Source organism: Betta splendens, chromosome 17 (assembly GCF_900634795.4).
Source record: "Betta splendens chromosome 17, fBetSpl5.4, whole genome shotgun sequence".
In the NCBI taxonomy this organism is placed as follows: Eukaryota; Metazoa; Chordata; class Actinopteri; order Anabantiformes; family Osphronemidae; genus Betta; species Betta splendens.
The window spans coordinates 1,523,666-1,550,115 of NC_040897.2; the positions used below are offsets into that span (position 1 = coordinate 1,523,666).

General features: G+C 41.0%; 2 protein-coding genes across 8 annotated transcripts in view; one reads left to right on the forward strand and one right to left on the reverse strand.

Moving 5' to 3' along the window:
* Nucleotides 1-997: 997 nt before the first annotated feature.
* xrn1 (5'-3' exoribonuclease 1) lies at nucleotides 998-16,780 on the forward strand. 2 transcript variants are annotated; one of them, XM_029132095.2, is made up of 41 exons: nucleotides 998-1,235; nucleotides 2,027-2,259; nucleotides 2,628-2,725; nucleotides 3,064-3,173; nucleotides 3,285-3,395; nucleotides 3,498-3,583; nucleotides 3,660-3,747; nucleotides 3,890-4,058; nucleotides 4,216-4,283; nucleotides 4,982-5,116; nucleotides 5,214-5,377; nucleotides 5,478-5,567; nucleotides 5,997-6,153; nucleotides 6,352-6,471; nucleotides 6,555-6,724; nucleotides 6,873-6,990; nucleotides 7,160-7,255; nucleotides 7,428-7,531; nucleotides 7,789-7,923; nucleotides 8,146-8,308; nucleotides 8,522-8,632; nucleotides 8,950-9,048; nucleotides 9,141-9,256; nucleotides 9,404-9,550; nucleotides 9,687-9,776; nucleotides 10,173-10,308; nucleotides 10,405-10,461; nucleotides 10,843-10,975; nucleotides 11,081-11,150; nucleotides 11,234-11,429; nucleotides 11,548-11,634; nucleotides 11,769-11,852; nucleotides 11,945-11,977; nucleotides 12,077-12,157; nucleotides 12,303-12,440; nucleotides 12,605-12,731; nucleotides 13,180-13,352; nucleotides 13,471-13,584; nucleotides 13,878-13,983; nucleotides 14,128-14,309; nucleotides 14,392-16,780. In XM_029132095.2, exons 1-41 carry the CDS (start codon nucleotides 1,161-1,163, stop codon nucleotides 14,731-14,733), a joined length of 5,112 nt encoding a protein of 1,703 aa, XP_028987928.1. In that variant the 5' UTR covers nucleotides 998-1,160; the 3' UTR covers nucleotides 14,734-16,780. The 2 variants fall into 2 exon arrangements, with proteins under 2 accessions (XP_028987928.1, XP_028987929.1); XM_029132096.2 differs by having other exon boundaries at nucleotides 11,548-11,628.
* A 1,084-nt stretch (nucleotides 16,781-17,864) lies between these two features.
* Nucleotides 17,865-26,450, reverse strand: part of col15a1b (collagen, type XV, alpha 1b) — a 30,185-nt gene continuing 21,599 nt past the window's right edge. For 4 of the 6 annotated variants that reach the window (XM_055503876.1, XM_029132742.3, XM_029132739.3 and 1 more), the window contains 21 exons: nucleotides 26,349-26,432; nucleotides 26,075-26,140; nucleotides 25,863-25,898; nucleotides 25,514-25,576; nucleotides 25,204-25,293; nucleotides 24,977-25,012; nucleotides 24,833-24,886; nucleotides 24,648-24,704; nucleotides 24,368-24,427; nucleotides 23,551-23,595; nucleotides 22,365-22,446; nucleotides 22,209-22,234; nucleotides 22,026-22,115; nucleotides 21,668-21,806; nucleotides 21,476-21,516; nucleotides 21,173-21,304; nucleotides 20,946-21,035; nucleotides 20,424-20,498; nucleotides 19,805-20,002; nucleotides 19,608-19,723; nucleotides 17,865-19,445 (listed from right to left, as the gene is read on the reverse strand). In XM_055503876.1, coding sequence (XP_055359851.1) covers nucleotides 19,223-19,445; nucleotides 19,608-19,723; nucleotides 19,805-20,002; nucleotides 20,424-20,498; nucleotides 20,946-21,035; nucleotides 21,173-21,304; nucleotides 21,476-21,516; nucleotides 21,668-21,806; nucleotides 22,026-22,115; nucleotides 22,209-22,234; nucleotides 22,365-22,446; nucleotides 23,551-23,595; nucleotides 24,368-24,427; nucleotides 24,648-24,704; nucleotides 24,833-24,886; nucleotides 24,977-25,012; nucleotides 25,204-25,293; nucleotides 25,514-25,576; nucleotides 25,863-25,898; nucleotides 26,075-26,140; nucleotides 26,349-26,432 — 1,803 coding nt within the window. In that variant the 3' untranslated portion in view covers nucleotides 17,865-19,222. The remainder of the gene's footprint in view (nucleotides 19,446-19,607; nucleotides 19,724-19,804; nucleotides 20,003-20,423; nucleotides 20,499-20,945; nucleotides 21,036-21,172; nucleotides 21,305-21,475; nucleotides 21,517-21,667; nucleotides 21,807-22,025; nucleotides 22,116-22,208; nucleotides 22,235-22,364; nucleotides 22,447-23,550; nucleotides 23,596-24,367; nucleotides 24,428-24,647; nucleotides 24,705-24,832; nucleotides 24,887-24,976; nucleotides 25,013-25,203; nucleotides 25,294-25,513; nucleotides 25,577-25,862; nucleotides 25,899-26,074; nucleotides 26,141-26,348; nucleotides 26,433-26,450) is intronic. The other 2 variants (XM_029132740.3, XM_029132743.3) reach the window with 1 other exon arrangement.

Consider the following 26,450-nt stretch of genomic DNA (forward strand, 5'->3'; position numbering starts at 1 on the left):
GACTAAGATTTGTTGATGATGGAAGGATTGGATGACCAAATTCTGCAGTGTCCCTTAAATTAAGAACAGGTGATTGGTTTAAGGATATACATGTGTGTGTATGTTGGATAAGAAAATAAATGGGCTCAGAAAAGTGAGAGAGGTCATTATGTTCAAGAGGAAAAAAGTTCTCTCAGCAAATATATTTCTCATACATGATCTTTCTCTATTTTCCATGCTGCTCCTTCATTAATTTCTATAGTAAGATTAGGCAGACACGTGTCCGCCAACATGCGGTCATCCTCTTCGCTTTTACAATGGGTTATAAGAAATCCTCACCACACAAGCCTGTTCAGGTCAGGTAAAGAACTAATAAACATAACTTTTTGTACAGACGGTAGAAATTTTGGAGAGCACTTTTACTGAAGTGCAATTGGAAATGTAAGTTGTAGGTTTTAGGGGTTGACAAAACTTTAATAATAAGAAAGCCTTTATTTATCATTATCATGTTTGTTATAATGTCAAAACAAAATTGGTCCTGTGCATTTAATCCATCCAGACCCGTGCTCTATCTACTGAGCTACCAGACCACCATAATAACATACAGTGATTAGGCCTTTGGCATCACAATTTAATAACGTTTAACAGTACATACCTTCAAGACCCTGAAAGTGAAGCAGATAAACAGATACACATCAGAAGCAGGAAACAGATACACATCAGATCACCCATATGATTCCTTTTGTTGTGATACTGTGGCATCTAAATTATGAAAAACTAGCATAAACAATAGCTATTAAGTGTAGTAAGACTCCAGTAAGGGACTTAACCATTATAAATATTAAATATTAAAGTTGTATCTCACTTTCTTGTCGATATTTGATGTTTATTTTGTTGTTATACGTATGTGTGTGTCTTCTACATTGATTCTTATTGAGCCGAGAGAGTTCGCTGGAGTAAAAGGCAGACCAACAAAAGATGGGAACTGTTGTTTTACGAGTATCAACGGACGGTTTTAGCAGACGGACCAGTGACAACTAGCTTGTTAGCAGTCGTTGGAAACAGCGCCGTACTCAAAGCAAGTTCTGATGTTACCCGGTCTAACCTTGGTTGAATTTACTCATATCTCATTCTAGTTTGGACTGCCTACTGATCGAGAGGTTGAGGTTCCCGTGGTGAAGATGGGAGTACCGAAATTTTACCGATGGATTTCAGAGCGCTATCCTTGTCTCAGTGAAGTTGTCAAGGAACACCAGGTAGGAAATCGCACAGTTAGCTTCAGACGCCGCTCACCCACCGTGATAGCCGCAGCATTAGCCTAGCTAGCGCGCTATCAGCTATTCAGGGGCCTTCATTCCACGTAGCTCACCGCTGTTTTACCTGCTACGGTACCGCTGCCCTGTTGCCAAACAACTTGACCCCTCTACAACGTTAAACCACCAATTTTTAACATACGCACAACGTTAAATGTATTTACGCAAGCTTGCTGTTTTAGTCGTGCTCAGGTTTATATATTTTAGCTAATGTCAAACACGTCAGTTAGTAAATGTGTGTGGATTTGAGGTCTGTGTTGAACAAGAACATTCTGTTCAACAATGTGGCCCCACTGTCACCAAGCCACGTATATTCACGCTCACAGAGACAAACAGTGTCTGCGTATTGTTTCCAGCTAGTTTACAGCGTTGGCCTGTTTTAACGCACCAGTTACCTGTTTGATCAGTGCATGAATGAGGCCAGGAGACTTTTAAGTTACGGTTGTTATTCAGGGACTGTGGACGCACTAGTTGGGCTTAAGTGACCTAGTTCCTGAATAGTAGAGTGCATTTCTCAGATGGGGCAGTTGTTTCATCAGCTGGACGTTGTTCAGTGGAAGTAGCGTTGCGTAATACAATAAAATGAAACTTAGTTAGAACTGAACTTAATGTCCACTTACTAAATCTAGACGTCCACAAAGTTAAGTTCATTTGATCTGATGAACCCACCGAATGTTTTTTCAATTTTAATGTGAATTTTGTATGTTTTGTTTTTACTTTCATTGTCACTTCAGATTCCAGAATTTGACAATCTGTATCTGGACATGAACGGCATAATCCACCACTGTTCACACCCAAACGACGAGGATGTCCACTTCCGCATCTCAGAGGAGAAGATTTTTGCAGACATCTTCCATTACCTGGAGGTGCTCTTCAGGATCGTCAAGCCTCGGAAGGTCTTCTTCATGGCCGTGGATGGTGTTGCGCCGCGGGCAAAGATGAACCAGCAGAGGGGTCGAAGATTCAGGTACAGATGGATGCAGCCAAGATTCTTGCATGCCTTTCTGTATTTAGTGAAATTATTATTTTCATCCCCTTGTCGTACCTGTAATTTCCCTTGTGATATAACTGCAGGATTACAAAAATGCTTTTAGTATAAAATAAAACAATTTTCTCACAATTAAATGTCGTTCTACTCTCAGTCTTTTCTGTCGGACTTTTGTAAATCGGTTGCTTTTTATGTGGTACAAATTCAGAAGCACGGCTACGCAGTGCTGTTGAATGACAAGGGGAAAAAGGATACGAAAGCAACCTTAATTAAGACTATAGACAGAAACCAAAGGTTGAACCTGTGTTTGATCTACTGCCACGTGTGTTTGCTGTTTGTCTGTCTAGGTCTGCTAAAGAAGCAGAGGATAAGATTAAAAAAGCTCTGGATAAAGGAGAGGTGCTTCCCACAGAGGCTCGCTTTGACTCGAACTGCATCACTCCCGGTAGGGTTGCGGTTCACCTTTTTCAAATAACAGTACTAAATCAAATCTAAAGGTACTTTATTTTAGCTTGGACACAGACAGGTCCAAATTAGTAGTACGCTTGCATGGACATAATTGTTACATGTCATGCTCATAACAAAACACTATGGCAACTCTGGACAGTAGCTATGCACCAGGATTGGATTAAAAAATGAATTGCATTTAACAGGATCCAGAGGCAGCATGTGTGAATTCAACCTAACAGTTTCTACAAGTTATATCTAACTTTAGGTCCAGGTGTATTTTATTTCGGAAAGGTTTAGAGCAAATAAAGTACTTGAATCTTGTTGTCGTTACAGGTACAGACTTCATGGCAAGACTTCAGGAGCAGCTCACGTATTTTGTCCACAACAAACTCTCAACTGACAAGATGTGGCAGAATGTCAAAGTTTACTTGTCTGGTCATGAGGTGTGTGTGAACTATGACTTTCCACAGCAGTTTACTTTGCCACAGATGCAGTAATTTTTCCACACCTTAAATTATTATAGCTTGTTCAAGGTGTTTTCCTGTTCCTCATAGACCCCAGGGGAAGGGGAACACAAGATCATGGAGTTTATTCGCTCTGAGAACACAAAGCCAGGCCATAACCCTAACACACGACACTGCCTATATGGCCTAGATGCTGACTTGGTAGGATTTATGTTCCCATTAATTTAGTCCTATACTCACAAGTACAACTGTACCTAGTTCCTCTGTGTATGTTCACACCATCTTTGCGCTTGTGTGTTGCAGATAATGTTGGGTTTAACCAGCCATGAGCCCAATTTCTCCTTGCTCAGAGAAGAGGTCCGCTTCGGAGGAAAGAAATCCCAGAAAAGGTGTGTTTTCATTAAGTGTTTTTTTCCCTCGTATATATACTTGTTTGTCACTTAATATTCAAAATTCCGTACATAGGATAACAGCTCCAGAGGAGACAACCTTTCATTTACTTCACTTGTCTTTGATGAGGGAGTATATTGACTATGAGTTTTCTGACCTTAAGGTAAGAGGAATTAATATGGTGTTAGACAGTCATGCGCACAAATAAAATAAATTTCATGCTAGAGAAAGCTTTGTTTAATATTTTTGTGTCTTACTTAGTTCCACATTATTTCTGTCACATGTCACTTTGTATTTGGTTTCAGACTCATCTTGGGTCTGATTATGACTTGGAGCGAATTATAGATGACTGGGTTCTTATGGGCTTCCTGGTGGGAAATGATTTCATCCCTCACCTGCCTCATCTTCACATCAACCATGATGCTTTGCCATTGTTGTACAAGACCTACATCAGTGTTCTACCACAGCTGGGGGGTAAGAGTGATACACACAAATAACCAATATGAGAATTAAACTTAGAAAAGGTTTTGCACAATATTCTGAATTTCTCAGTATTTGAATATATGTAAGGAGTTACTATAATAGTTCTGCTAAACCTAAAGTCAAAACCCAATTCTGTTTTGCGCCACAGGTTATCTGAACGAGTACGGCCATTTAAACCTCAGAAACTTTGAAAAATACCTGGAGAAGCTTTCTGAGGTGAGCGAATGTAGATTTACAGTTTCTGTTAACAATAACAGCGATTTTCGTGCCCTGTTTTTGTACAGTCCCAACCGCCAATATAAGAACAAAAGACAACAACTAACATTTGATATTGTTTTGTTATTTCTTTATTAAATTGTAAACATTGAAATGATGAAATTTGAATTAAATATACAGTCTTTTATTACCAACAATGCATCAACAATACTGTGTTTGGGAGCGTTGAGAAGACCTGTTGCTTTAGTTTTGAAAGCATATTTTTGTCTGGTTTTCAGTGGGTGGTCTGGGCTGTAGACGTTTTACTACTGAGACATGCTGTTGGAATATGTGCAGAATGTGGTTTGGCAGGCATTTGCACAAAATAAATTGGTGTAGCAACTTATGTTGCTCCAAAACCTTCAATGTAGTTCAGTGTTACTGGTGCCTTCACAAGGTTAAGTTACCCACGACATGTGCACCAATGGATCTCCATACCATCTACCATCACAAACACTGGTTTGAACTGTGCACGAATAAAAGGCAGATAGTTTGTCTCTTCTTTATCACCAATTTGATCTGATTTTCCATCATTCAATCTTTAATAACCTTGATCCTTAGAAAATAGTGTTGATTCTGGATTTTAGTATTTTTTCTTTGTATGGTATAAGTTTATGTGGAGTTTTAACTTGTTTTTACCCTCATCCTGATTTCTTCAGTTTGACCATGAACATTTCAGCGAGGTGTTTGTGGACTTGAAGTGGTTTGAGAGTAAAGTCGGCAACAAATATCTAAACGAAGCTGCTGGGGAGGCGGCAGAGAAGGAAGCTGCTAGAAAAGATGCCAGCAAGAAGGTGGTAGATATACAGTCCCTGAAGAACAAACAGGTTTTATGGCTGTTTCTAAGATGTTACATTTTTTTAATTGTTCTATTATTTATCGTGTTTGTAGGAGTCTGCGCTGGCAGCTCTGACCTCATCTGCCGAGGCAACTGAGGAAGAAAAGTTAAAGGTTGCAGAAGAGGAGGAGGAAGAGGATGATATATTTGAAACCGAGTTCAGACAGTATAAACGCACCTACTACATGACCAAGATGGATGTAGATGTGGTGTCAGAGTGAGTGTTACTGTTTAGAAAAGACAAATAACATTAGTGAGTCTGGTCTGAAATTGCAATCTCAGTACCTCACCCTAATTTGATTTTCCTTTCTTTGCAGTGAGTTTCTCGCCAAGCAGGCCAAATGTTATGTGGAAGGCATCCAGTGGATCTTGCACTACTATTACCATGGTGTTCAGTCCTGGAGCTGGTAAGAACTCCATTTAAGGCCACACAAAGCTGTTGTATTAGATGTAGATTGGATGTAGCATCAAATCTGTCATCTTTCAGTCTCATCAGACTGTGTGGCAATTAAATAATTTTTATTTTAAGCCTGTGTTGTTTAGTGTATTTTACAAGTGACACCTCTCTAAAGTGCTGCTTAGCACCCTGAAGTTTCATTATTAATTTCTGTATAGCAAACAGCAGATACATTATTTGGACATTGAATTTCTGCCATCAGTTAGTAGCTTGGTAAAGAGGCGGCCTGCTTTTTTAAAACACTAAATGGGGAAGGAAGTTGGTTTGAAGAGAGAAACTATAGCAGAAATGGGGGATTTCCTATGTTTGTGAAGATAAGCACATTGTCATTTGTTCTCTCTGTGCTTTTACTTTTTTAAACTACATTATCTCTCTGCAGGTACTACCCCTACCACTATGCTCCCTTCCTGTCAGACATCAGGAATATATCTGGGCTAAAACTGACCTTTGACCTTGAGAAACCCTTCATGCCTTTCCAGCAGCTGTTGGCAGTCCTTCCTGCTGCCAGTATGGAGCTGCTACCTGAGTGTTACAGGGTAAAACACACAGCCAAACATACATGCTCACAGACATATGTTTACATACAGGTGTCAGGTTCCTGTTTTGAATTTCTGACCCTCTGCAGTTTCTTCGCTGCAACTTGAAATTTGAAGCAGTCGTCATAGCAAGTTGTAAAACAGAGTCAAAAAGCATGAAATAGCAAAGATGATCACAGATTATTTTCATTGTTTCAGCACCTTATGACCAGTGAAGGTTCCCCCATTATTGACTACTACCCTCCTGACTTTAAAATGGACCTTAATGGCAAGCAGCAGGAATGGGAGGCAGTGGTTCTCATTCCCTTCATAGATGAGGTAAATGCACATTTAGGCAACATAGAGCCACAGTCACATTGAGAAACCTATTCAAAAGAATAACTGTGTGTTTTAATAAACAGAGGCGCTTACTAGCAGCCATGGAGCTTTACAACCACAAGCTGACTAAAGAAGAGAAGGCCAGGAACCGGCACACAGAGTGTGCAGTCTACTCCTACGACAAAGAAATTGACTTCCCATACACGTCTAGCCTCCCTCAGCTGTTTCCCAACATTGTCCACTGCCACGCTAGGTAAACACACAGACACATACTCACCCATAACCCTGATAATGTGTCTGATTCTCAATTCATGTGTAATTTCCCTTCCATTTTAGAAGTATTGAAAAAGTGCAGCTTAAATGCAGGCTTTTTGTGGTTTTATTGTTTCTGATTGATATAGGAAAGCACACATACCTATGGATGCCTGGCAAGTGTCTTTGGATTTTGTCTACAAGCGCGTGGACCGCTCAGCGCTCTACTTCTGTGGCTTTCCCACCCTGCAGCACATCAAGCACAAGGTGTGTGTGAACAAATGATTGATCCAAACCCCTATGTACTGAATGTGTAATAAAGTTAAACGACTTTTTATTAGAAGCACCAGTTCATCATCATCTGATATGTTTCTCTTTTGGTGGGTAAATTGATTCCTCGTTCTCACCCACGGCTCCTCTCACCTCTCATCTTTAGTTTTTCAAGAGGAAGAGCGGTGTGGTTGTGTTCCAGCAGAGCAGCAGAGGGGAGAATATGATACTGGAAATACTGGACAGCCAGGAAGGAGAGACGGTAAAGATTTGATTTTGATGTTGACATTTGTTTTTCTGTCAAATCTTTTTAAAACACTGCAAAAATGTTCTATTTCTTTTAAATATCTTCCCTTGCGATTTTATGTTAACTAATAACATACAAAGATTAATTACTGTACCCTATTAAAACATCTTTCCCCTTTCCTCCCTAGATCTGTGACGATGTTGCCTCTCAAGTGCTGGGGAAGTCTGTGTTTGTCAGCTGGCCTCATCTAGAAGAAGCTCGCATTATTGCAGTTTCCGATGGAGAAACTAAGTAAGACCCCCTTTACTGTCAAAGCTGCTGAATGTGTAACATGTGTGCAAAGGTTTGTTTTAGTTGTTATTACTTTGACTTGTTCTTAAGGCGTGTGAAGCTTTGGGTTTATTAACTCACATGTAAAGAAATGCATTTCTACACTTTTGATATTTAGTTTTTTAGTAAGCGTGTCTGCTTCATTTCTTCCACTGGAGGGCGCTAGTGGTGTTTCCTAAAATACACATGCAGATGGTCAACAAATAATATGTTTGCAGGTTTTATCTAGAGGAACCTGCTGGTGTCCAGCGAGTGTATGACAGACCCTCCACTCCCCCACCCACCAAAGTTGCCTGCCTGTCTGACAAGGAGCAAAGGGAATGGGTCAAAGATGTCCAGGGAATCACTGAGCAGTAAGGCACACGAGGAATGAAGCTAAACATTTTATCAGGGTGCCTGTTTTTAGGAAAGAATGTATTTAACAAAACTGACTGAGATTTGTTACTTCTCCTAGTTGCTGCATGATTTTGTGCTGGTCTGCTTTTTACCTGTCACGAAAAGCTTATATTTACATTTTATATTATATATCTATGATAATTTGCTCATGTATTCTATTTATTTTTTTATTCTTGCAGCTTCATCAAGAGGAAAGGCATAATTATAAATGAAACAGAGGTGGTTTTGTATGGCCAGTTGCTGACGGGTAGGAAATATGTCCCCAAAGCCAGCGGTGTGGTGGAGCTAGAGAAGCAGTGGTCCAAACAAGTGTTGCCCTTTGCCTACCAGACTGTGGTGAAGGTACATCTATATGATCACTACATGGAGTCTCGTATAGTGAAAACCTATGACAGCACATATTATATACACAACCAATGTGGGGTTAAGCTTAGATGAACTGACAGACCCCGTTTCTTGACACAAACACACACACACATTATTAATAGTTTCATTTGAAACATGTGAAGTCACTCACACCACATTCTGCACCAATCTCTGTTTTCCTTTTCTCAGGACATCAAGGCTTATTACTCATATTTGAACTTTAAGAGCTTAGACGAGCTCTTCCCTCAAGCAACCACTGTCTTCATGGTGGGGAACCCATACTATGGTGCCATGGGAGAGGTATGTGATCAGCTTTCTGCTTCAATTCCATGTACATGTGTTTTACATCTTTATAGAAACAAATGGGCAGAAGCTGTATATCAAGTTTCTCAGATTTTTAAAAAGACTAAGCTAAATATCATTAGCTTTGTGGCAGTTACCGTATACTCATAACTTACTAGTATTTGTATATTATATATGTATATTATTAGTATTAATATTATTATTTTATAATAATCACATACACTGCATACAATAGGATGTAAGAATATTACTGTTGGATACTGATCTGTCGAGGGGGTTATTAAAATTACTAAAGTATTTAATTGTCCCAACAGGTGCAAGACTCGAGTGATGTCATTAAAGATGGACGGGTACGTGTGGTCTTCAATGTGCCACACGAGCCACAGCTGGAGCCCTTAATCCAGAACCAGCATGTAAGAGATAAACACACATTCATGAAGACGTTTTGTCCAGGAAAAAAGCCATTTGTGTTCTCTATGCGCCAACATGTTTCTATGTTTTATAGAAATACTGTGTGAAGTACAGCCCTGGATACGTTCTGGCGTCTCGTCTTGGAATTACCAGCTATCTCGTCTCCCGCTTCTCAGGAAGCATCTTCATTGGCAGAGGATCTAAAAGGAAGTACGTGTTATTGGTGGAGGTATTTGTATTCACTTTGTGCAGTAGAAATGTTGGGTACTCAATAGTTACACTGAGAATATTTCTGCTTAACTTTTGTTGTTTTTTTTGTTTTTCTACATCTACTACTTACTTTTTTTTCGTACCCAGTCCTTGTGGGGAGCAAAAAGCAAATGTTGGTCTGAACCTGAAATTCAACAAGAAGAATGAGGAGGTTCCTGGTTACACCAAGAGAACCGAGAAGGAGTGGCTCTATTCTGGCGCTGTGGAGGAATTACTGGCTGAATATCTGGACAGGTCACAGTAGTGCTGATGATAACACTTTTATTATTTTTTATGTTGATTCTATTGCTATTATATCTATGTTATCTGGTAGTTTGGGTGATTTAAAATGTGTTTTGTTTTGTTTTTTTGTTTTTTTGTATTCGTATAGATTTTCTGAGGTGTTTGACAGTGTGTCCAGAAACAGCCATGATGATGTCTTCTATGAAGATGACATTTGGCCTGGAGAGGATCAAAATGGGTAAATACATTCAGTAATAACATCTTGAGGAACATCACTGAAGTCAAGTATGAAGGGGAACTGAGAGCATTTGAAGATCACTTAATGTCAATAGTTTTGATTTATTATTGCAGTTTTGTACACACGGTACACAGTGTATTGTCACACTGCATTCCTTTGTCTTCCTGTACTTCCAGACTATTTTTTTGACTTTTAAGGGCTGGTACTTTCTCATCACATTTCTTTCAGAATAATTTAATATTTTTTTACAGAAGTTTCTTGCTCAGAAATGGCATATAATTACAAATTATTCATGTCAAAGTTTCCTTTCGCTGTGTCTTAAATTCTCTTTTTTCAAAAGCCTTCAGTTAATAGTGTACTTGCTGAGGAAACCTGATTTTTATGAACATTTTACAGGGCTGAGAAAGTTGCTGAAATCACTTCATGGTTGAAAGGTCACCCAGTGAGCTCCATCAGCAGGACGTCATGTGACCTGCAGGTGCTGGACACCGCCATCGTGGAGAGGATTGAGGAGGCTGTGGAGAAGGTAAAGGTGAGTCTGACCCACTTTAGTGACTATGCTAACGCTACTGTTGATCTTCATTTCTTAAGGTCTTGTATGTGCAAACCTCTTCTTTTTGTCCCTCAGGTGAAGAAGAGCACCAAGAAAGTTCGTGTTACTGTCAAGCCACATCTGCTCTTCAGGGTTGGTACACTTTTTTCCACAGTGGCATATTGAGTTTGAGTAGCGCATATAGGATTTTAGATTTGAGACACACCTTTTAGAGGATGTCTATTTATTTCATTTGAGTGCCTTGTTTTTTTGTTAAATGTTTTTGTCTCCTGTCTATCCTGTCTCTGTCTGTTATTATGTTCAGTGTTTTATTGCTGCTCGAAACAAAAGAATTTCCCTGTCGTGGATTTAATAAAGTCTTAGCTTAACTTCTATCAATGACAATTATGCCATCGTTTCTAATTCGAGATTGCTGTTCTTGTTGTTTTTTTGGTGACACACAGATACAGATTTGAATTTTCTACATCTACAAATAAATTATTGACCAGTGAATAAATGTGTGTTTGTGTGTAGCCCTTGGAGCAGCAGCAGGGTGTGGTTCCAGACCCGGACGCAGAGTATCGGCTGTTTGACCGAGTCATCAACATCAGGGAGAGTTTCACTGTCCCACTAGGACTCAAGGGAACTATCATCGGCATTAAAGGAGGTGAGGAGTTTGTTTAGTTAAATATATTTATATTTAGTTAAATAGGTAAAATGATAGGTAAGTATATATGTATATAATGTGTCCATTTTGTGTTTGTGCCCTCAGCGGAGCGTGAGGCAGAGGTTCTTTATGAGGTCTTGTTTGATGACGAATTTGCCGGTGGCCTTAACATCAGGTAATTACAAGTGTTATTTGATTGAAAAAATACTGTATTATGTTTGTGACAATACTTTTAAACGTGCTAAACCATTTCCTCAGGTGTACGTCACCTCGTGGTTACCGCCTCCCTCCCTGTGCTCTCATCAACATCTCCCACGGAGCTCGAGCAGATCACAACTCCCACAAGCTCACTGCCATCGTCAAACCGCAGCCCGTTGCCGGAGCCAACTTCAGCGCTCATCGGCAGCTGGCCGGCCTCAACCATTCACCGAGGTCGCCCTTTATACCCACACAGGTAAGCGCACAAGAAGGACGCAGATCATACGGCTCTTGAGAAGAATGTAGATTTTAGTGGACTGATTGACTGAAATTGTCCTTATTCTTTATTCTTTCTCCTTTCCCCTCGTCTGCAGCATAACAACAAACAAGGAGTGGTGAAGACAGGCACCCAGGGCAACAGGAACTCCCCATCTAAAGGTCCTATCCAGAAACAGGTGAAGGTACATACTGGAAACATGCATTCTCACTTCTGTAGCTCCATTCCTTACACCTTATGATGGTATGTACAGTATTACACTAATTTAGACTGTTGCCAGATTAAGGTCAACAAAGTTTTCTTTTATCCTCCATTCAGAGTAAGGAGGAGTACATGGATGTATGGCAGTCTATACAGAACTCTGGTCCCCCGAACAAACCACCAGCTCATTGGCAAAATAATGTAAGTGTGTGTGTGAAAGCTTTTATAGATATGTTTGGTTTGCTTTTGATTGGTTAAACTAATTCAGCCCTGTGTCTTTTTTCAAATGACAGGAGGGTCATGTCCAACATGGGAAGAATCAGTCTGTGAGTTCAAGTCAGCACACATCCATACTTTTATTTCAATAAAACCTTTTTAGAGATGTTTAATTGCAATGTGTTTTCCTCACTTGGTGCTTTTTGCAGACTCCAGTTGGCAGCATCAGACTGCTGAAGAAAAATGAAGACATCGACTCCCTCACCCCCTCACAGAACACCGCCAATAAGGTTTGCCTGAATGATCTTCTTTTATTTCACCTTTTAAATAACGTGAAGTTATGTTTAGGACATGTTCTTCTCAAACCTGCACATGCTATAACATGAAATTTATAATAATGTTTTTGCTGTCTCCCTTCACTTTTATCTCACTCAGACCACAACTGAATTTGAGGACCTCATTGCTAATCTGAAGATCTCTAAAGGAAGCCAGCAGAGCTCACTTCCACCTGCTCCTCCACAGGCCCCCAACAACCAGTCAGATAGCCCGCTGTCTCCTCAGTCATTTGCCTTGGTGAGTATTGGAGGAACAGATTTGTACAGGCTTCATTTGTAGAGAATAGAAAAAAGGCATCCATCATAAGAAGAAAAATTGTCCCCAGAAGTTTTTTTTCCTCTATTTATGTCTTGGTTGCTAGGACATCTAATTATGTAATTGTGTGTTATTTGGTGTTACAGAAAGGAACAATGGTGCTGAAGGAGATGCTAAAGATCGACACCTCTGGCACTGCAACACAGGACATGGTTGACAACAGCCCCTCTGGAGTCCAGCAACACAACAGGAGGCGCTCTTCCAAGAAACTTGGTACTAAACTGTCTAGGTCATCAATCAGTGGAATATGCTATATGCTTTAGACTGAGCATAGAAGTATTAGCAAGTCTGAAAATCACAGTATCCTGCAGTCAGCCTGTTGAAAACCTCAGCACAGTGTTAAATGATTAACTAACGTTAGTTAAATGTAGGCAACACTGAAGATAGGCGTGTGTGTGTATATATACACTACCAGTCAAACCTTGGGACACACACTCATTTAATTATTATAAGAACGTGTTTCTATATTTTTTTCAGTCTTCAGTAAAACTGTCATTTCACACCGAAATCAACTGAAAAGCCGTTAAGGAGCCTGTCTGACCTCCACACAGATATTATATATATATATATATATTATGATCCATCTTTTCACACAGCTCCCATCTTTTGTCCTCTGGCTCCCATCAGTTTTGACTTTTTTTATTTTACCCTCTCTCTTCAGCTGCAAAAATTAACGCCCCCCACAGTGACACAGCAGCATCAGTTTCTCTGTCATCGGTGTCCTCTCCCAACCTTCCCAACACCGTGCTGACCAGTAAGGTGTCAGAGCTGTCATGTGTCTGTTTGGGATTAGCAATGCCACCTCCAGAATTCAGCTTCATATGCAACAGACAGGTAACCATTGCCTTTAATGCCCACATCTAACCATGTTTCATGCTTTGTCTCCTTTACACACTGTGATAAACCATGTTTAGTGAGTTTCATAGAAGTGCAGTAACGTTGTGTCTTGCAGGGCCTTGTTGTGTGTCAGGTGAGGCTGTCCAATGGGCTGATGGTTCATGGTCCACAGTGCCAGTCAGAAAGTGATGCCAAGGAGAAAGCAGCTTTCTTTGCCCTCCAAAGACTGGTACAACACACAAACTATATCAATTCGTTTGACTATTTTAGCTACTGAGCTGTAGTGGGTGGACTCTATTCTGATGCTGTAGAATTCATGATGGGTTTATGGGGTCAAAGCTCCAAGCTCATGCTACAGTCAGTGAAGCCATAACAAGTCAGTCCCCCAGAGCAGGTTATGGGCGCTGCGTCACGGCAGCAGGACTTTGTTATTAAGCTGCAACATTTCACCACTCATCAAAGTAGCTTTCATTAGATAATTATCACTGGAGAAGCAGAATGTCATTTTTTTGTTGTGTCCAGAACTCTGTGGGTTCCGGCTTCCCGCTTCCGCCTCCTTTGTACCCAGGAGTGGGTCAGATACGACCTCCGGCGTTAGGAGCCATGACCCCCGTCTTCAATCAACAGGGTTAGTTTTCCCACTGTGCTCTTTGTGTTTAGTGGTAACAGTTCTGTAACGACTTTGTCTTCACTTGAAAATGCCAAGACTTGAACGACCAATTTTGGTCAGTTATTCTGCATGTCTTTAATGCTGCATGATCTCCTCCTCCAGGTGGTTTAATGTTGCCCCCTCAGGGTTTCGCCCCCGCCCCTCTGTGGGGAATGGCGCTGCCCCCTCATCAGCACCAGAACAAACCTTTTTATGGCACATCAGGAACTTTCCCTGGCGCCGTGTGCCCCCAGCCTGCAACAACACTGCCCATCGGCTCACACAACCAGTTCATCCCGTTACAGGTACCACACACAACGCACACTTACCACTGTTTACCAGGCTTCCATCATATTGAGTGCTTTACCTTTTGTCCTCTGACACCAGGTGACCAAGAAGAGGGTCTCCGCCAACAAGAAGCAACAGGAAACTCGTGAGTTTTACAGCGCTGCCAGAAACCAAATGCAGAAATCCCAGAACCAGGCGTCGGGTCAGGTCCAGTCTCACAGCGAAGCATCACGCTGCAAAAACGACGAGCCGTACCACCGTGCTGCCCACAGCAACCCGTCCACGCCCGACGCCGGCGCGCCAGACGCTGTACGCACAACGACCGCACACACCCCCCCTCGACAACATGCCCCAGCAACAGGCCACACCCCTGGCTCCGCCTCTAAACGGAAGCACAGGAAGTTGGCGGTCAACTTTGAGGCAGCGAAGGTCTCTGAGTGATGAGCTGAGGCCTTTGTGTGAGAACGGTGGATGTGTGTGTGTGTGTGTTTGTGTGTGTGTGTGAGGATTAGTAGCTTAAAAAAGCTACTATTTTTTTAAAGCCTGACTTAACATCTCTGATCAAAACCTTGTCGTTGTCAGTCAACATTTCAGCACAGAGAAAGCCTTTCTCACATTTTTTTTAGAAAATAATATTCAACACAGAAAATGTGACTGAACACAACTTTATTATCACTTTTAATGCCTCAAACCCTTATATTAAGCATGTGATGGAATTCCATCGCCCTGCACCTCCTGATAACAACAGACTGAAAATTGTTGCCTTTTTCAGACAGTGCATCCACTTTCTTTTAGCAGGGCTTTTTTTTTTCTTTAAACTGAGATTTTAATGCACTATTTGGATTCAAAAAAAGTTATGTTTGTAGTTGACTGATGCTTCTTTTAACTGTGTGGGCTGATGCGACATGAGATGACAAGCTCTGAGATTAATTCAGCAGGGCTTCAATGCATTGATTCTAAATCTTCCTGTTGTTTACACTTTAGGTTGTTACCCAGTGTTTCTTACATATCGTTGTGAACTAAGCCTCCAGCTGCCTGGAATTATAGGCAATTACTTTGCTGAGCACATGATGTCTGGTAGAACTGAAAGATGCAGCTACAAAAATAAGAATATCATTTATAACCCACGTTTGTCCCAGCACCATCCATTTACACCTCTGTAGGTTTAGCAGAGTTCTCCTGGCAACACAGAGCGACAACGCACGTCTGAAAGCTCAGTGCCTACTGGAAACCTTTGTTCTCAGGGAGATGTAGTCATGGTCCTCTCTGTACAATGGGCTCTGATTCGCTTTGCAGGGGCAGCTTTAACTTCCACTATTCACAATAATAAGAGATCATTTTCATAGTATATAATTTGAAATGGATGGTTTGTCTTTGTGTTCATTAAGAGAACCAGGCCTTTTATCATGGTAACACACAGTTTGAAGCACTATTCATTTTTTTTTAACATGAGCTTTGTCAGGTTTGGATCAGTGCTGTGAATCAGGCCGTCATGTTTTTCGTGTCATTGTGGTCATTGTTTATTAGCTTCACAGCCTTTCATTTTATTCAGAGCTGCTTTACACCAGCAACGTGTCCAGTCACAGGCTGTCTGTGCCACCAGCGTCCAAATGTCCTGTGTCCTTTTTCTTCTATAAATTGGAAGTTGTTGTATTGTGACAGCGTACAGGTGGACCTTTACACTGCCAAACCCTCAAAGCAACTTCATACAACGCTATTGTTTGGTTTTTAACTGAACTGGGCCTGGAGGTAGTGGCTGATTTTTACACAGGTGCAAAAAAAAATTCTTTTACCCTTCTGTGCATTTTCTTGTTTCAAGTAAGATTAGTTGTGCTTTTCTCGTATGTCTAAAGCCACTGAAATTTTAAATAGAGATATATACGCGCAAAGCAAAAAGCGTTATTGCATGTATTTTATTCCGATTTGTATTTATTTGGATGTGAACTGCACATATTTTATAATTAAGGGAAAAAGTAAGCATTGATAAAGAATTGTAACTGTTTAAAATTGTAAAAACATAAAACAGCTTATTTTTGTATCTGTGTAAATACAGCCAAAGTTTTCCAGAACAAGTGAACCAATAATATTTGCTTTAAATTCTGGCCTTTTTTGTTAAGGACACATTTATACAATTGTACGTCCATATGAAATCTGCTTTACTTCCTATTTCTTTCAACCTTTCTATGTGATGGTTGGATGCAGATGTAGCCACATGTGTTTACTTTGTTCTTGCTTTAGTTTCTTCCTTGTTTTTAGGGTGATGTTGCGACACCCGTCCTGTGGGCCAAGTCTGCCAGGCTCTGGGACAGGAAGGTTTTAAGACACTATGGAAGCTGAAGCACACCTGATTATGTATATATATATTTTTTTTGCTTTTGATTTAAGGCAAAATAGAAATTCTCAGTATGTATTATACATTACATATTGTTTTGATTCATTCAGGAATGTGCTATAAATATCCATTTAATAAAGCGATTTCTTTTGTTAACTTATTGTGTCCTTGTTCATGTTGCCAGACACTATTCTTGGCAGCACAGGACACGCTGCACTGAAGACACTGCTGAGTCTGATGATACAGGACCTGCATATGAGTGCAGAGGCACAACTTAAAAAGACGCTAGGTGTAATCACATGTAGTATAATGGTGACATATAGAAGATGAAGGAAATGCAGTGGAAAAGCACTGGATGAAGGATGCCCCCAAGTCTACATTTAAAAACCCATGAACCATAAGTTGACCAGCGCTCTGATGTGAAGAACTATGCTGCATCTTTATTATTAAGTGTTTTGAAAAGAAGTAAGACTTTGTGTTCTATCTTAGATTTTACAGGGAGCTAATACACAGAATTAATTAGGAGAAATTGGATCTTTCTTCCTGTGTCCAGTCTGCAGCATTTTGAATTAACCGGAGGCTTTTTGGGACAAACTGAGTAAGAAGTTATAGCAGTCCAGCATCACTCTAACATTAGCAATGGAAGTAGGAGGTTCTAATAATTTCTACTGATTTATTAGGTGAAAGTGCGATCCTAGTCAAAGACGACACCAAAGTTCTTCACTGTAGAACCTAACACTAATATGTCATCCAGGGTAAATATCTGATTCAGCAATGTCTCTATACGATTTTGGCACCAATTACAATAAACTCAGTTAACGGAGGCTACCAGAGTCATCAGCATGAGCCTGCACACTCTGAAGGACCAGTCTGCTCAGCAGGTGGAAGCCACTTTGGCCTTTCTTGTACAGGACATCAGTGTTGTGGGTCCAGTCCAATAATTAATGGTAACGTAACAAATGTACTAATATTAAAATGGCTGGTATCATTCTGCAAAGCATCAGCAAGAGAAGACCAGCCAATAGCTGTCAACCTATAACTGGCCTTTTGTTGTTCTCCCCTTAACTGTTCATGCCAGTAAATTAAGTTTAGTTATGAACCAGGAGCCGATATTCAACACGTCCTCTGATCCCCGACTTTCTTACTCCTCTAAATCCAAATATGTCTATATTCACTAAATAAGATGACTCCAATGCAACACAGGTTGTTTCACTGGGTAATAATAATAATAAAGCACCAATTTAAAAAATAATAAGTCATTTATTCACCACCATCAGCACCATCAGTCAGTACAAAAATTCTTTCAAAGCTCAAGTTTTGTTTAAACAGTAACATCATAATCAGACGTCAGCAAAGCTAATACTTGTAAATTAAATTATCTATCAGTCAGTGTGTGAATGTTAATCATTTAATGTGCTCAGTAAAAAGTCTAAGTCTACAGAGTAAAATGCAAAAGCATTTGGACCATAACAGCTCGCACACAAACACAAATAATATTTACATGTTCCAACTTTGCCAAAGTGAACTAATTACACTTTCACACTGTGTCCTGCTACAGTATAAATGAACACACACGTTGATTTAACCTCTAACTAATCAAAAGTACAGGTGTTAATGTTGAGACCAGTTCAGAGCATTTCATAACAAGCAGCAGGCGTCCAGCAATAATCTGGAAACAAAGAACACTAATTATGAGCTGTTGTTTAAAATTCTTTAGAGTCTCAAAGCTGGTTCCTGTGATGTATGTAGTTATTTACTTTACTTTTCAAGAATTGCGCTACTGTTCAAATTGAGTAACTACAGAAAGCATCTTATTGCTAAACTGCTGTTAAAAATCTAAGTCTTTGTCTGAAATTTGTCCAGAAAAAAGGAGGAAAAGCATTTTCCAATGAAAAACCTGAACTGACCAAATATTACTGCTCAGGATCCAAAATGTAGACATCTTTATTTTTCACATGGAAAACACACATTGTGGCTCATGTTGACATATATTTATTCTGCAGTAACCTGTGTTACTGAATACTGACTGCACCTACATAAAAAGCAAATCACTGAGAGATGAACTAATGCTGAGCCCAATCTCTTCTGTGAATTCCTTTCTCATCATCACACCTTATTTTGAAAAACCTGAAAACTAAAAATCAGATGGGTCTTGGTCTGTGGCACACAATCGCTCAAGCACGTACAACTGTGTCACATTCAGTTTACATATGTTAAAGTTGCTGTTGCTGCCACTGTGGCTCGTTAGTATAAGTATCATTTTAATTTCTATTTGTAGAAATTCTAATATCCTGAAAAATGCAGACCTGACCTTCACAATCCAAACAAGTTTAAATTAAGAGGATGAAAAACCAATATGCACTGATTCACATTACATTGCTAAAATCAATTTGGCTGTGATTTCTATTGACTATATAAATAAATGTGTTCTACAAATAGATGGCGACTATCACCTGCTCCTGCTGGTTAATGTGTCTAAGCGTGTGTGTGTGTGTGTGTGTGTGTGTCTGTGTGTCTGTGTGCCCGTCCCGTTCACGCATCATGACTCCTGCTCTCAGTCGCCGGCGCCTGTTAGTTCCTAATATCGTGTGACTCTCTTCAGGACCTGCCGACGTTTGCGCCGCCCACAAACGTGTTCTCTATGCACAGCGCTATGTAGTGGTTGGAGCAGGAGCGCGTGTGTTGTCCCAGCAGCCGACCCGTCTGCAGCAGGGCAGCCTGACCCGTCACCGCCACGTCGGCCGTTCTCCATGCTTCACAGTAGGTGGTGGTGAGACGGATGCCCGCGGTGCTGGAGCCGTGCCACACTAGCTTCTCGGGCCTGGGGGGTCAGAACCAGGAAATCCATGTAGATCAGTAGAAATGTGGGGGAGAAAGCGTTTGATGCTGGTCTTTTATTTTGAAATGACTTTTGGATCCTTTTGTACAGAATGAGCCCAGGATATTTCCTGAGAGGGCCCCATTCCTCTCTGCACACACTCACCATGCAGGGTCGGTCATAACGTTACGCCCATCGAATGAGTAGATGGCTGTGGATGGATTGAACAAGCCCCCGTTCCCATCAAAGATGGCCGCCCAGCTGCTGAACAGTACCTCACCCTGAGAGGACAGAAACACATGAATCACTGTAAATACAGGAACGCAGCTGCCTTAGATGATAGGAATCCAAGAACGCTTCACCTTCAGGTTGACCACCGGCATGTGGTTGCGGTCGGCCTTCCTCACAATGGTTGCCAGGTCCTGGAGGTGAGAGGACAGGAAGGCCCTGTACGTAGCCGTCAGCCCCATGGAGCGCGCCTGCTGGTAGCACTGGAAGTCTGCGCCGCGGATGCCGCGCATGTCGCCTTTCAGCGGGGAGTTCAGAGCCACTAGGTGGAGCTGGGAGACAGGAAATACACTTGATCCAGGTCGGAAAATGTGGTGTGTGTACTTGTACTTGCATGGAAATTTGAACCAAAAATGTGAGGAGCACGGGTCAGACGTCTGCCTTTAGTTGTGATGGTTGGAGTTGGAGTCAGGGGCCAGGGAGGCATCATGTCAGTGGAGGTCCTCACGTAGATTAGTGTGTGTGTGTGTGTGTGTGTGTGTGTGTGTGTGTGTGTGTGTGTGTGTGTGTGTGTGTGTGTGTGTGTGTGTCCTTATGGTCACATCGGAGTGGGGCCCAAAACCCTTTTTTTGTCCTACCTAAGTGGAGCCCTATGGCACTTGTGAGGCCTTAGGGCCATGTTAATGATGGGGCCCCACTTTTGTGCATGTGTGTGTGCGTGTGTGTGTGCGTGTGTGTGTTTCCTAAACTCACCCCAGGCACAGCATTGAAGGTCTGTGGTAGCAGGTTATAGCTGGGCTGATATCCTCTCCTGCCCTCCTGAAGCTCCTAGTGAAGAAATGATATTATACACTGTTGGTCTGTATTAACGAGATGGGTCCTAAAGACGATGTCATCACTACAGAAGAATTTTCACACACATAGATCTCTCTGCTGTGTGCGTGTGTGCCTGTGTGTGTGTGTGCGTGTGTGCCTGTGTGTGTGTGTTTGTGTGCGTTTGTGTGTGTGCGTGTGTGTGCGCGTGTGTGCATGCGTGTTTGTGTGTGTGTGTGTGTCTGTGTGTTTGTGTGTGTGTGTGTTTGTGTGTGTGTTTGTGTGTGTGCGTGCGTGTGTGTTTATGTGTGTGTGTGTGTGTGTGTGTGTGTGTGTGTGTGTGTGTGTGTGTGTGTGTGTGTGTGCGTTTGTGTGTGCGTGTGTGTGTTTGTGTGTGTGCGTGCGCGCGTGTGTTTATGTGTGTTTGTGTGTGTGTGTATGTGTGTGTGTGCGTGTGTGTACCTGGCTGTGAGTCCTGTGTGGTCTGCTCCATTCTCCAGTGTCCTGGGACACAGCTGAGGAGGAGGGATCTTGAACAATCAACTCTCCGAGCTGAAAGAAACACACACACACACACACACACACACACACACACACACACACACACACACACACACACACACAGCCAGTTTGAAGCCACGTCCACCCGTCAGCTTTACTTGCATTAAAAGAGAAGAAACAAAACCCACCAGGATCTTTCGCCACCCGTCGAGGGTTCTGACGTACAGGTCTCCTCCTCTCTCAGACACGTAAGCCAGGGTTCCCTCCGTGAGCGCCTGAGTGGCTGCAGGCAGAGCCTGGGTCGTTACATAGATGGGCACCTGTGAACGCACAACAGACAGCATCAGTGACTGTTTGAACATAGAGGCACACGCTCCAATTCTGTGAGTTGCTTAATTGTTGCCATGTGACGTATGTGACTGTTATGTGTAACAGTGAGCAGCTTAAATACAGCAGACCAGAAAATGCCTTGCTCAAGGGAAGCGTCTTACTTGGTTGGCATATCCTGGAAGTCCCGGGGGACCCGGTGGGCCTGTTAACACATTAGAGCTTACATCATCAACTGATGACAACACATCACAACACTGAGACGAGAAAAGGAAACACTGGGTCAAGAATATGTCTTGCTAAAGCGAGATAGCTCTTGGGTCAGTCTCACTTTCTACCCTTTATCACACACATACCAGAATCATGAGCAGATCCTGGGGGTCCAGCAGGGCCAGGGGGTCCTCGGGGACCAGGTCGTCCCACCCCAGAAGGTCCTGGAGGACCAGGCAAACCTGCAGGACCCGGAGGTCCGACAATGGATTCACCTTTTGGACCCTAAAGGAACATTTACACAGACTATTCGATTAGCAGATCCTTAAAAAAGATACTTATTATTCAGTAATGTACTTTAAACACACCGTCTATAAGCTGTTTAATCAGCAGCATCAGTGCTTTAGACAAACTAATGCAATAAATCATATCTAGACCTGATCATTAAAAACTAAATCAGAAGGGAAGCGACAACAGAAGCAGTTTATTATTAGTAGAACTCACCACAAGTCCTGCCCTGCCTGGTGGTCCAGGCAAGCCAGGCATACACGCGTCGCCCTTCTGACCTTTGTAACCCTGATCACCCTTAGCACCCTGACAGATCCAGGAAGAGACGAAAGTAGAAAACATAAAATCAAACATCAAACAAATCAGTAGTAGTTTGTTAAGATAAACATCAGTACTCACCACAAAACCCTCTATAAACCCAGACACTATGGAGAAGAAAGAATAACACAGCATGAATGGAAGCATTACTTATACTAATCAACAGCAATACATAAATATGGCTTTAAGCAAATCAGTGTAGATCGAGTCTAATCAGTCAATGAGATAAGCTCTTACCTGGTGTACCTGGCTCTCCGGGTATTCCCTTGTCTCCTTTGTCTCCTTTAGCTCCGACGGAATTTCCCCTTGCCTCTGAATCCTACACAGACACAACAGCACCCATTGACATATGTCTACCACGTTTTTTAGAACACTACTACTGATTAAATTCAGATTTCAGAGTGCAAGTCATGCATCTGTGAACAATATGTTAAATTTGTCAAATGTGAATAAGACTCAAATATAAAAAACACTGGTGTCAGTATCTTTTGACGTTAAAGTTAAAATACAGTCAGAAAAAGGACTGAACATTTAGTTCAAAAATTATAAATACTGTTATAATACAAAGAAACATGTTTCAGAGTTAGGTTCCTGCTAGAAACACTGTAAATACAACATAACAATATATTGCAAAGGTCAAAAGGAAAAACTGTTAACATTTAACAGGAAGAAACCTGCCACATACAGTCTGGCAAAAATCTGTGATCCCTGCATAGTTGGTATTAAGCAGAGAAAACGTAATGTAATAATAAATGTAATAATGGTCACAGACAGACAATGTACCTAGAACCCACAGACAACCACCATCAACTGCACCAGTCTATTTAATAAAACATATACCAGACTGATTTATTTCCCATTCAATACAATCGATGTTAAAGGAAACATTTAAATCAAATTGTTTAAAATAAATGCTTTGATATTTATAATGAACAAAAGTATTGGTATTCAGATTTCATTAATTATTCTCCTGTCAGACTGTCAGCCAAGGACAGACAGCACAAGAAGGATTCAGACCCTTCAACATGTGGCTTTAATGTTTGTCCTGATAAGTCTGCATCTAACAGATACTCAAATCATCCAGGTAATAAAATTCAATGAACCCAATATAAGCTAAAGATCAGAATTGATTCTCTGCCCACAGACATATGTCAGACAGTTAAGAGAATGAAATGTAGCCTTTATATAAGACAGTGTTCATGCCTGCTAAACGGAGCGAGGTCCACAGACACAAAGCCTTTCAGAAGATAGTTAGAGAGACAGTTATTGTAGGCAAACAGGGAGAGGCCATGAAGAAGAACGGGGTAGTTGTAACCCAGACCAGAGAGCTGCCATGCTGCTACACCCACACACCAACAGAACCACTGGATGGTCCCATTTCTCAACTGAAACAGACCAATCAAATGGTCTGACTCAGACTTACTGGTCCCTTTTTGCAGTGCGGTCTGGGGCGCACAGGAAACACTGTCTTTAAGATTCAAAGAAAAGCAGCGTCATCAGACTAAACGACTCAGTTCAAACACAGACAGCTAAAATACACACACACCTTTTAGGCGTTTTTAAATATGTATAAATATGTGTTCTTGTAAAATATGTGATTACAGCATTTGACCCTTAGGGGCCTTTAAACGCATTTTATGTGTAAACATGCCAGGTTCTATTTTTGGGAGCCATTCTAGGCTTCTGTCGTGAAAAGTCTTACCATGTTTCATTTGATGATATTATAGTTCCATACATTTACATATGGAAAAATCATTCTTGTAGTAATGGGGAACTTGGTATTCAAAAAGTTACAGTTATGAAAATGAATTAATATTTTCCAATTTTTAATTAGGGTTGTAATGCTGTAGGAATTAACTATTATATTAGTGTATACTAGTTTCCACAGTTTAACTTAAAGCAAGTCTTACTGTAAGGTGTATTTTATATTACATAAGTAATAATGCATGAAAAATCAATATTACTAAAAATGACAAATTCTAAGCTGATTATCGAAACAGAAATATATAATTTATAAATGTTGTTATTTAACCATTTAACTGCTATTAAAAGAGTTACATTAATACAAATTAACTAATTATACATTATTGATTGGGCCTGATTTTACTATATAAAAAAGCTATACATAATAATACATAATACATAATATCTTTTACAACCTAAATTCAAAAGTGCATTTAATGCGCAGAGGATCTCACGTGTGAAGGATTTTACACAAAGCGTCATATAATTTAACTTACTCCATTCAGACCAAGGATTCTTCCTGGAGGTCCAGGTGGGCCCGGAGGACCTGGTGGTCCCTGAGAGTGAGAGAACATGCAGAGCAGGATGAGCGCTTGGAGGTCAAACTACTGTGATATGCTTAAAGGGTGTAATGTTCATGGTGAAATAAAATGCTCTTCGGAGCTGGTAAGAGAGCGTCTGTGTTCATGACTCAATATTATATGAGAAAACTTTAAATGTAACTGTCAATATTTTATGTTAAAGTGATCATATACTAAACGTAGTGCTTCCCCTTACTGCTTGACCAACTGAGTCTCCTCTGTCGCCTTTCTTTCCAGGCATGCCAGGCCGGCCCTAAAGAGAGAGAATGAGCGGAGGCTCAGCTTTTCTAGCAAAAACCTTTCTTCACTACACTATTTCAAATGGACATGTAAATAATAATAATAAATTATTGACAATGTACAACAAAGACTAATACTCACTGGGCGACCGGGTAGACCGTATTCTCCTTTTGGTCCAGACGGTCCCATTGGTCCCTAAAACAACAAGACAAATCAACATTGTTGGCTGATAAAATAGTTTCCAGGCAACGTTTTGTGGATGTATATTTTAAATTAAGAAGTCACCATATGTCCAGGTGGCCCCGGGAACCCACGATCACCCTGCAAAAGGTTGTGTGATCGTTAGCATGTGACAAGTAGACATTTACAGTAATTGCAGAAATTAATTTGTTTCGAGGGTCATTGTGTCCAAATTTCAATCCAAACAAGCTTGACTGGGTTTTTATTCATCAGAGTTCCGTGACAGATCAATTTTTGGAGGTGGGTTGTCCTAATACTTAGTGGTGCTGTACCCTATTGCCTTTGGGCCCTTGGGGGCCTCTTGGTGCTGATAAGATGGATCCATCAGCAGCAATGATCACTCCTGGGTCTCCCTTTTCTCCCTGTTAAGGCAAATCATTTTTTTAAGTTTAAGCATTAATCGTCAATCAAAATGTTTCGTCATTTTTATTCTTTTGCCTGTTTTGCAGTTTTTTCTATCCGTCAGTCAGAAAAGTATTTACTATCCAACAGTTTCTTTCATATCAGACATTATTTACAGTGATGCACATTCTGCTGTATAGTAGCATTCCATCTACAGTATGTGTTGGGATCGTTTCTCACCTTGAGCCCTGACGGCCCATGTACTCCTGGAAGGCCTTTGTCTCCCTTAGGTCCTCTGGGGCCCTGGGTAGAGATGAAATAGTGGCATCTGTAAATCAGTTAGCTGCATGGACATCATAAGGCCTGGAAGCACTGAGGAATATAAATGCTTGTTTAAACTCCATATGATGAATGACACCGCTGACCTTTGCTATTCTCTACCTATTCTGTTGAAAGGCAAAACATAGTTGAGAATATAATTGTGACAGCTGTTGTGACAACAGGACATCACTCGTGTGCACATTAATAGAATATTATCTTTGAGATTATACATATTCATCCAGCGTATTGTGTCACAAAATGATCTTACAGGAAATCCGGCTCTACCAGGCAACCCCTCTTGGCCCTGCAGCAAGCAGATAAAGACACAGACGTTCACATACAAGCGTGAACACAAACACAGACCTGGGTTATTAGCTTAAAAAAGCCAAAACACAAAAAGAACGGCTGCATTTCAGAATATTTTCTGAAATGCAGGTGTCACATCCATGTTGCACCATAGGTCAGGTTTTTTCAACACACCGTTGGACCTGGTGGTCCTCTGATCTCAGTCAAGTTGAAGACGTGATCTGTGATGTTGAGGAGAAGCTGGAAAGAAAACAAACAAAGACAATTTAGGAACTGGTGACACACAGAATTTTAAAGTTCAAAATGTGATACAGAAAAGCTCAACCATAACAATAGATCAGTGTTAAACACTACATTGAATTCAACCTGCTTGGCATTAGGAATCACTAACTCTTCATTCAGTTAAGGTGTGTGTACATTTATGTGTGTAGTGTATATCTGTGCATACATCCTGCAAATTAGTCACAGGCCCAGGAGGTCCAGGAGGCCCAGGCGGTCCTGGGATACTGAGTCCATCAACTCCATTATTACCCTGCAGCACACACCGTAG

What these genes read in the sequence shown, in the direction of transcription:
- xrn1 (XM_029132095.2), top strand. Translation starts at nt 1,161, where the DNA reads ATGGGAGTACCGAAATTTTACCGATGGATTTCAGAGCGCTATCCTTGT. An exon ending in GATGTAGATGTGGTGTCAGA is followed by an intron (nt 5,378 to 5,477) that starts GTGAGTGTTACT and finishes CTTTCTTTGCAG; the next exon opens with TGAGTTTCTCGCCAAGCAGG. An exon ending in AGGCTGTGGAGAAGGTAAAG is followed by an intron (nt 10,309 to 10,404) that starts GTGAGTCTGACC and finishes TTTGTCCCTCAG; the next exon opens with GTGAAGAAGAGCACCAAGAA.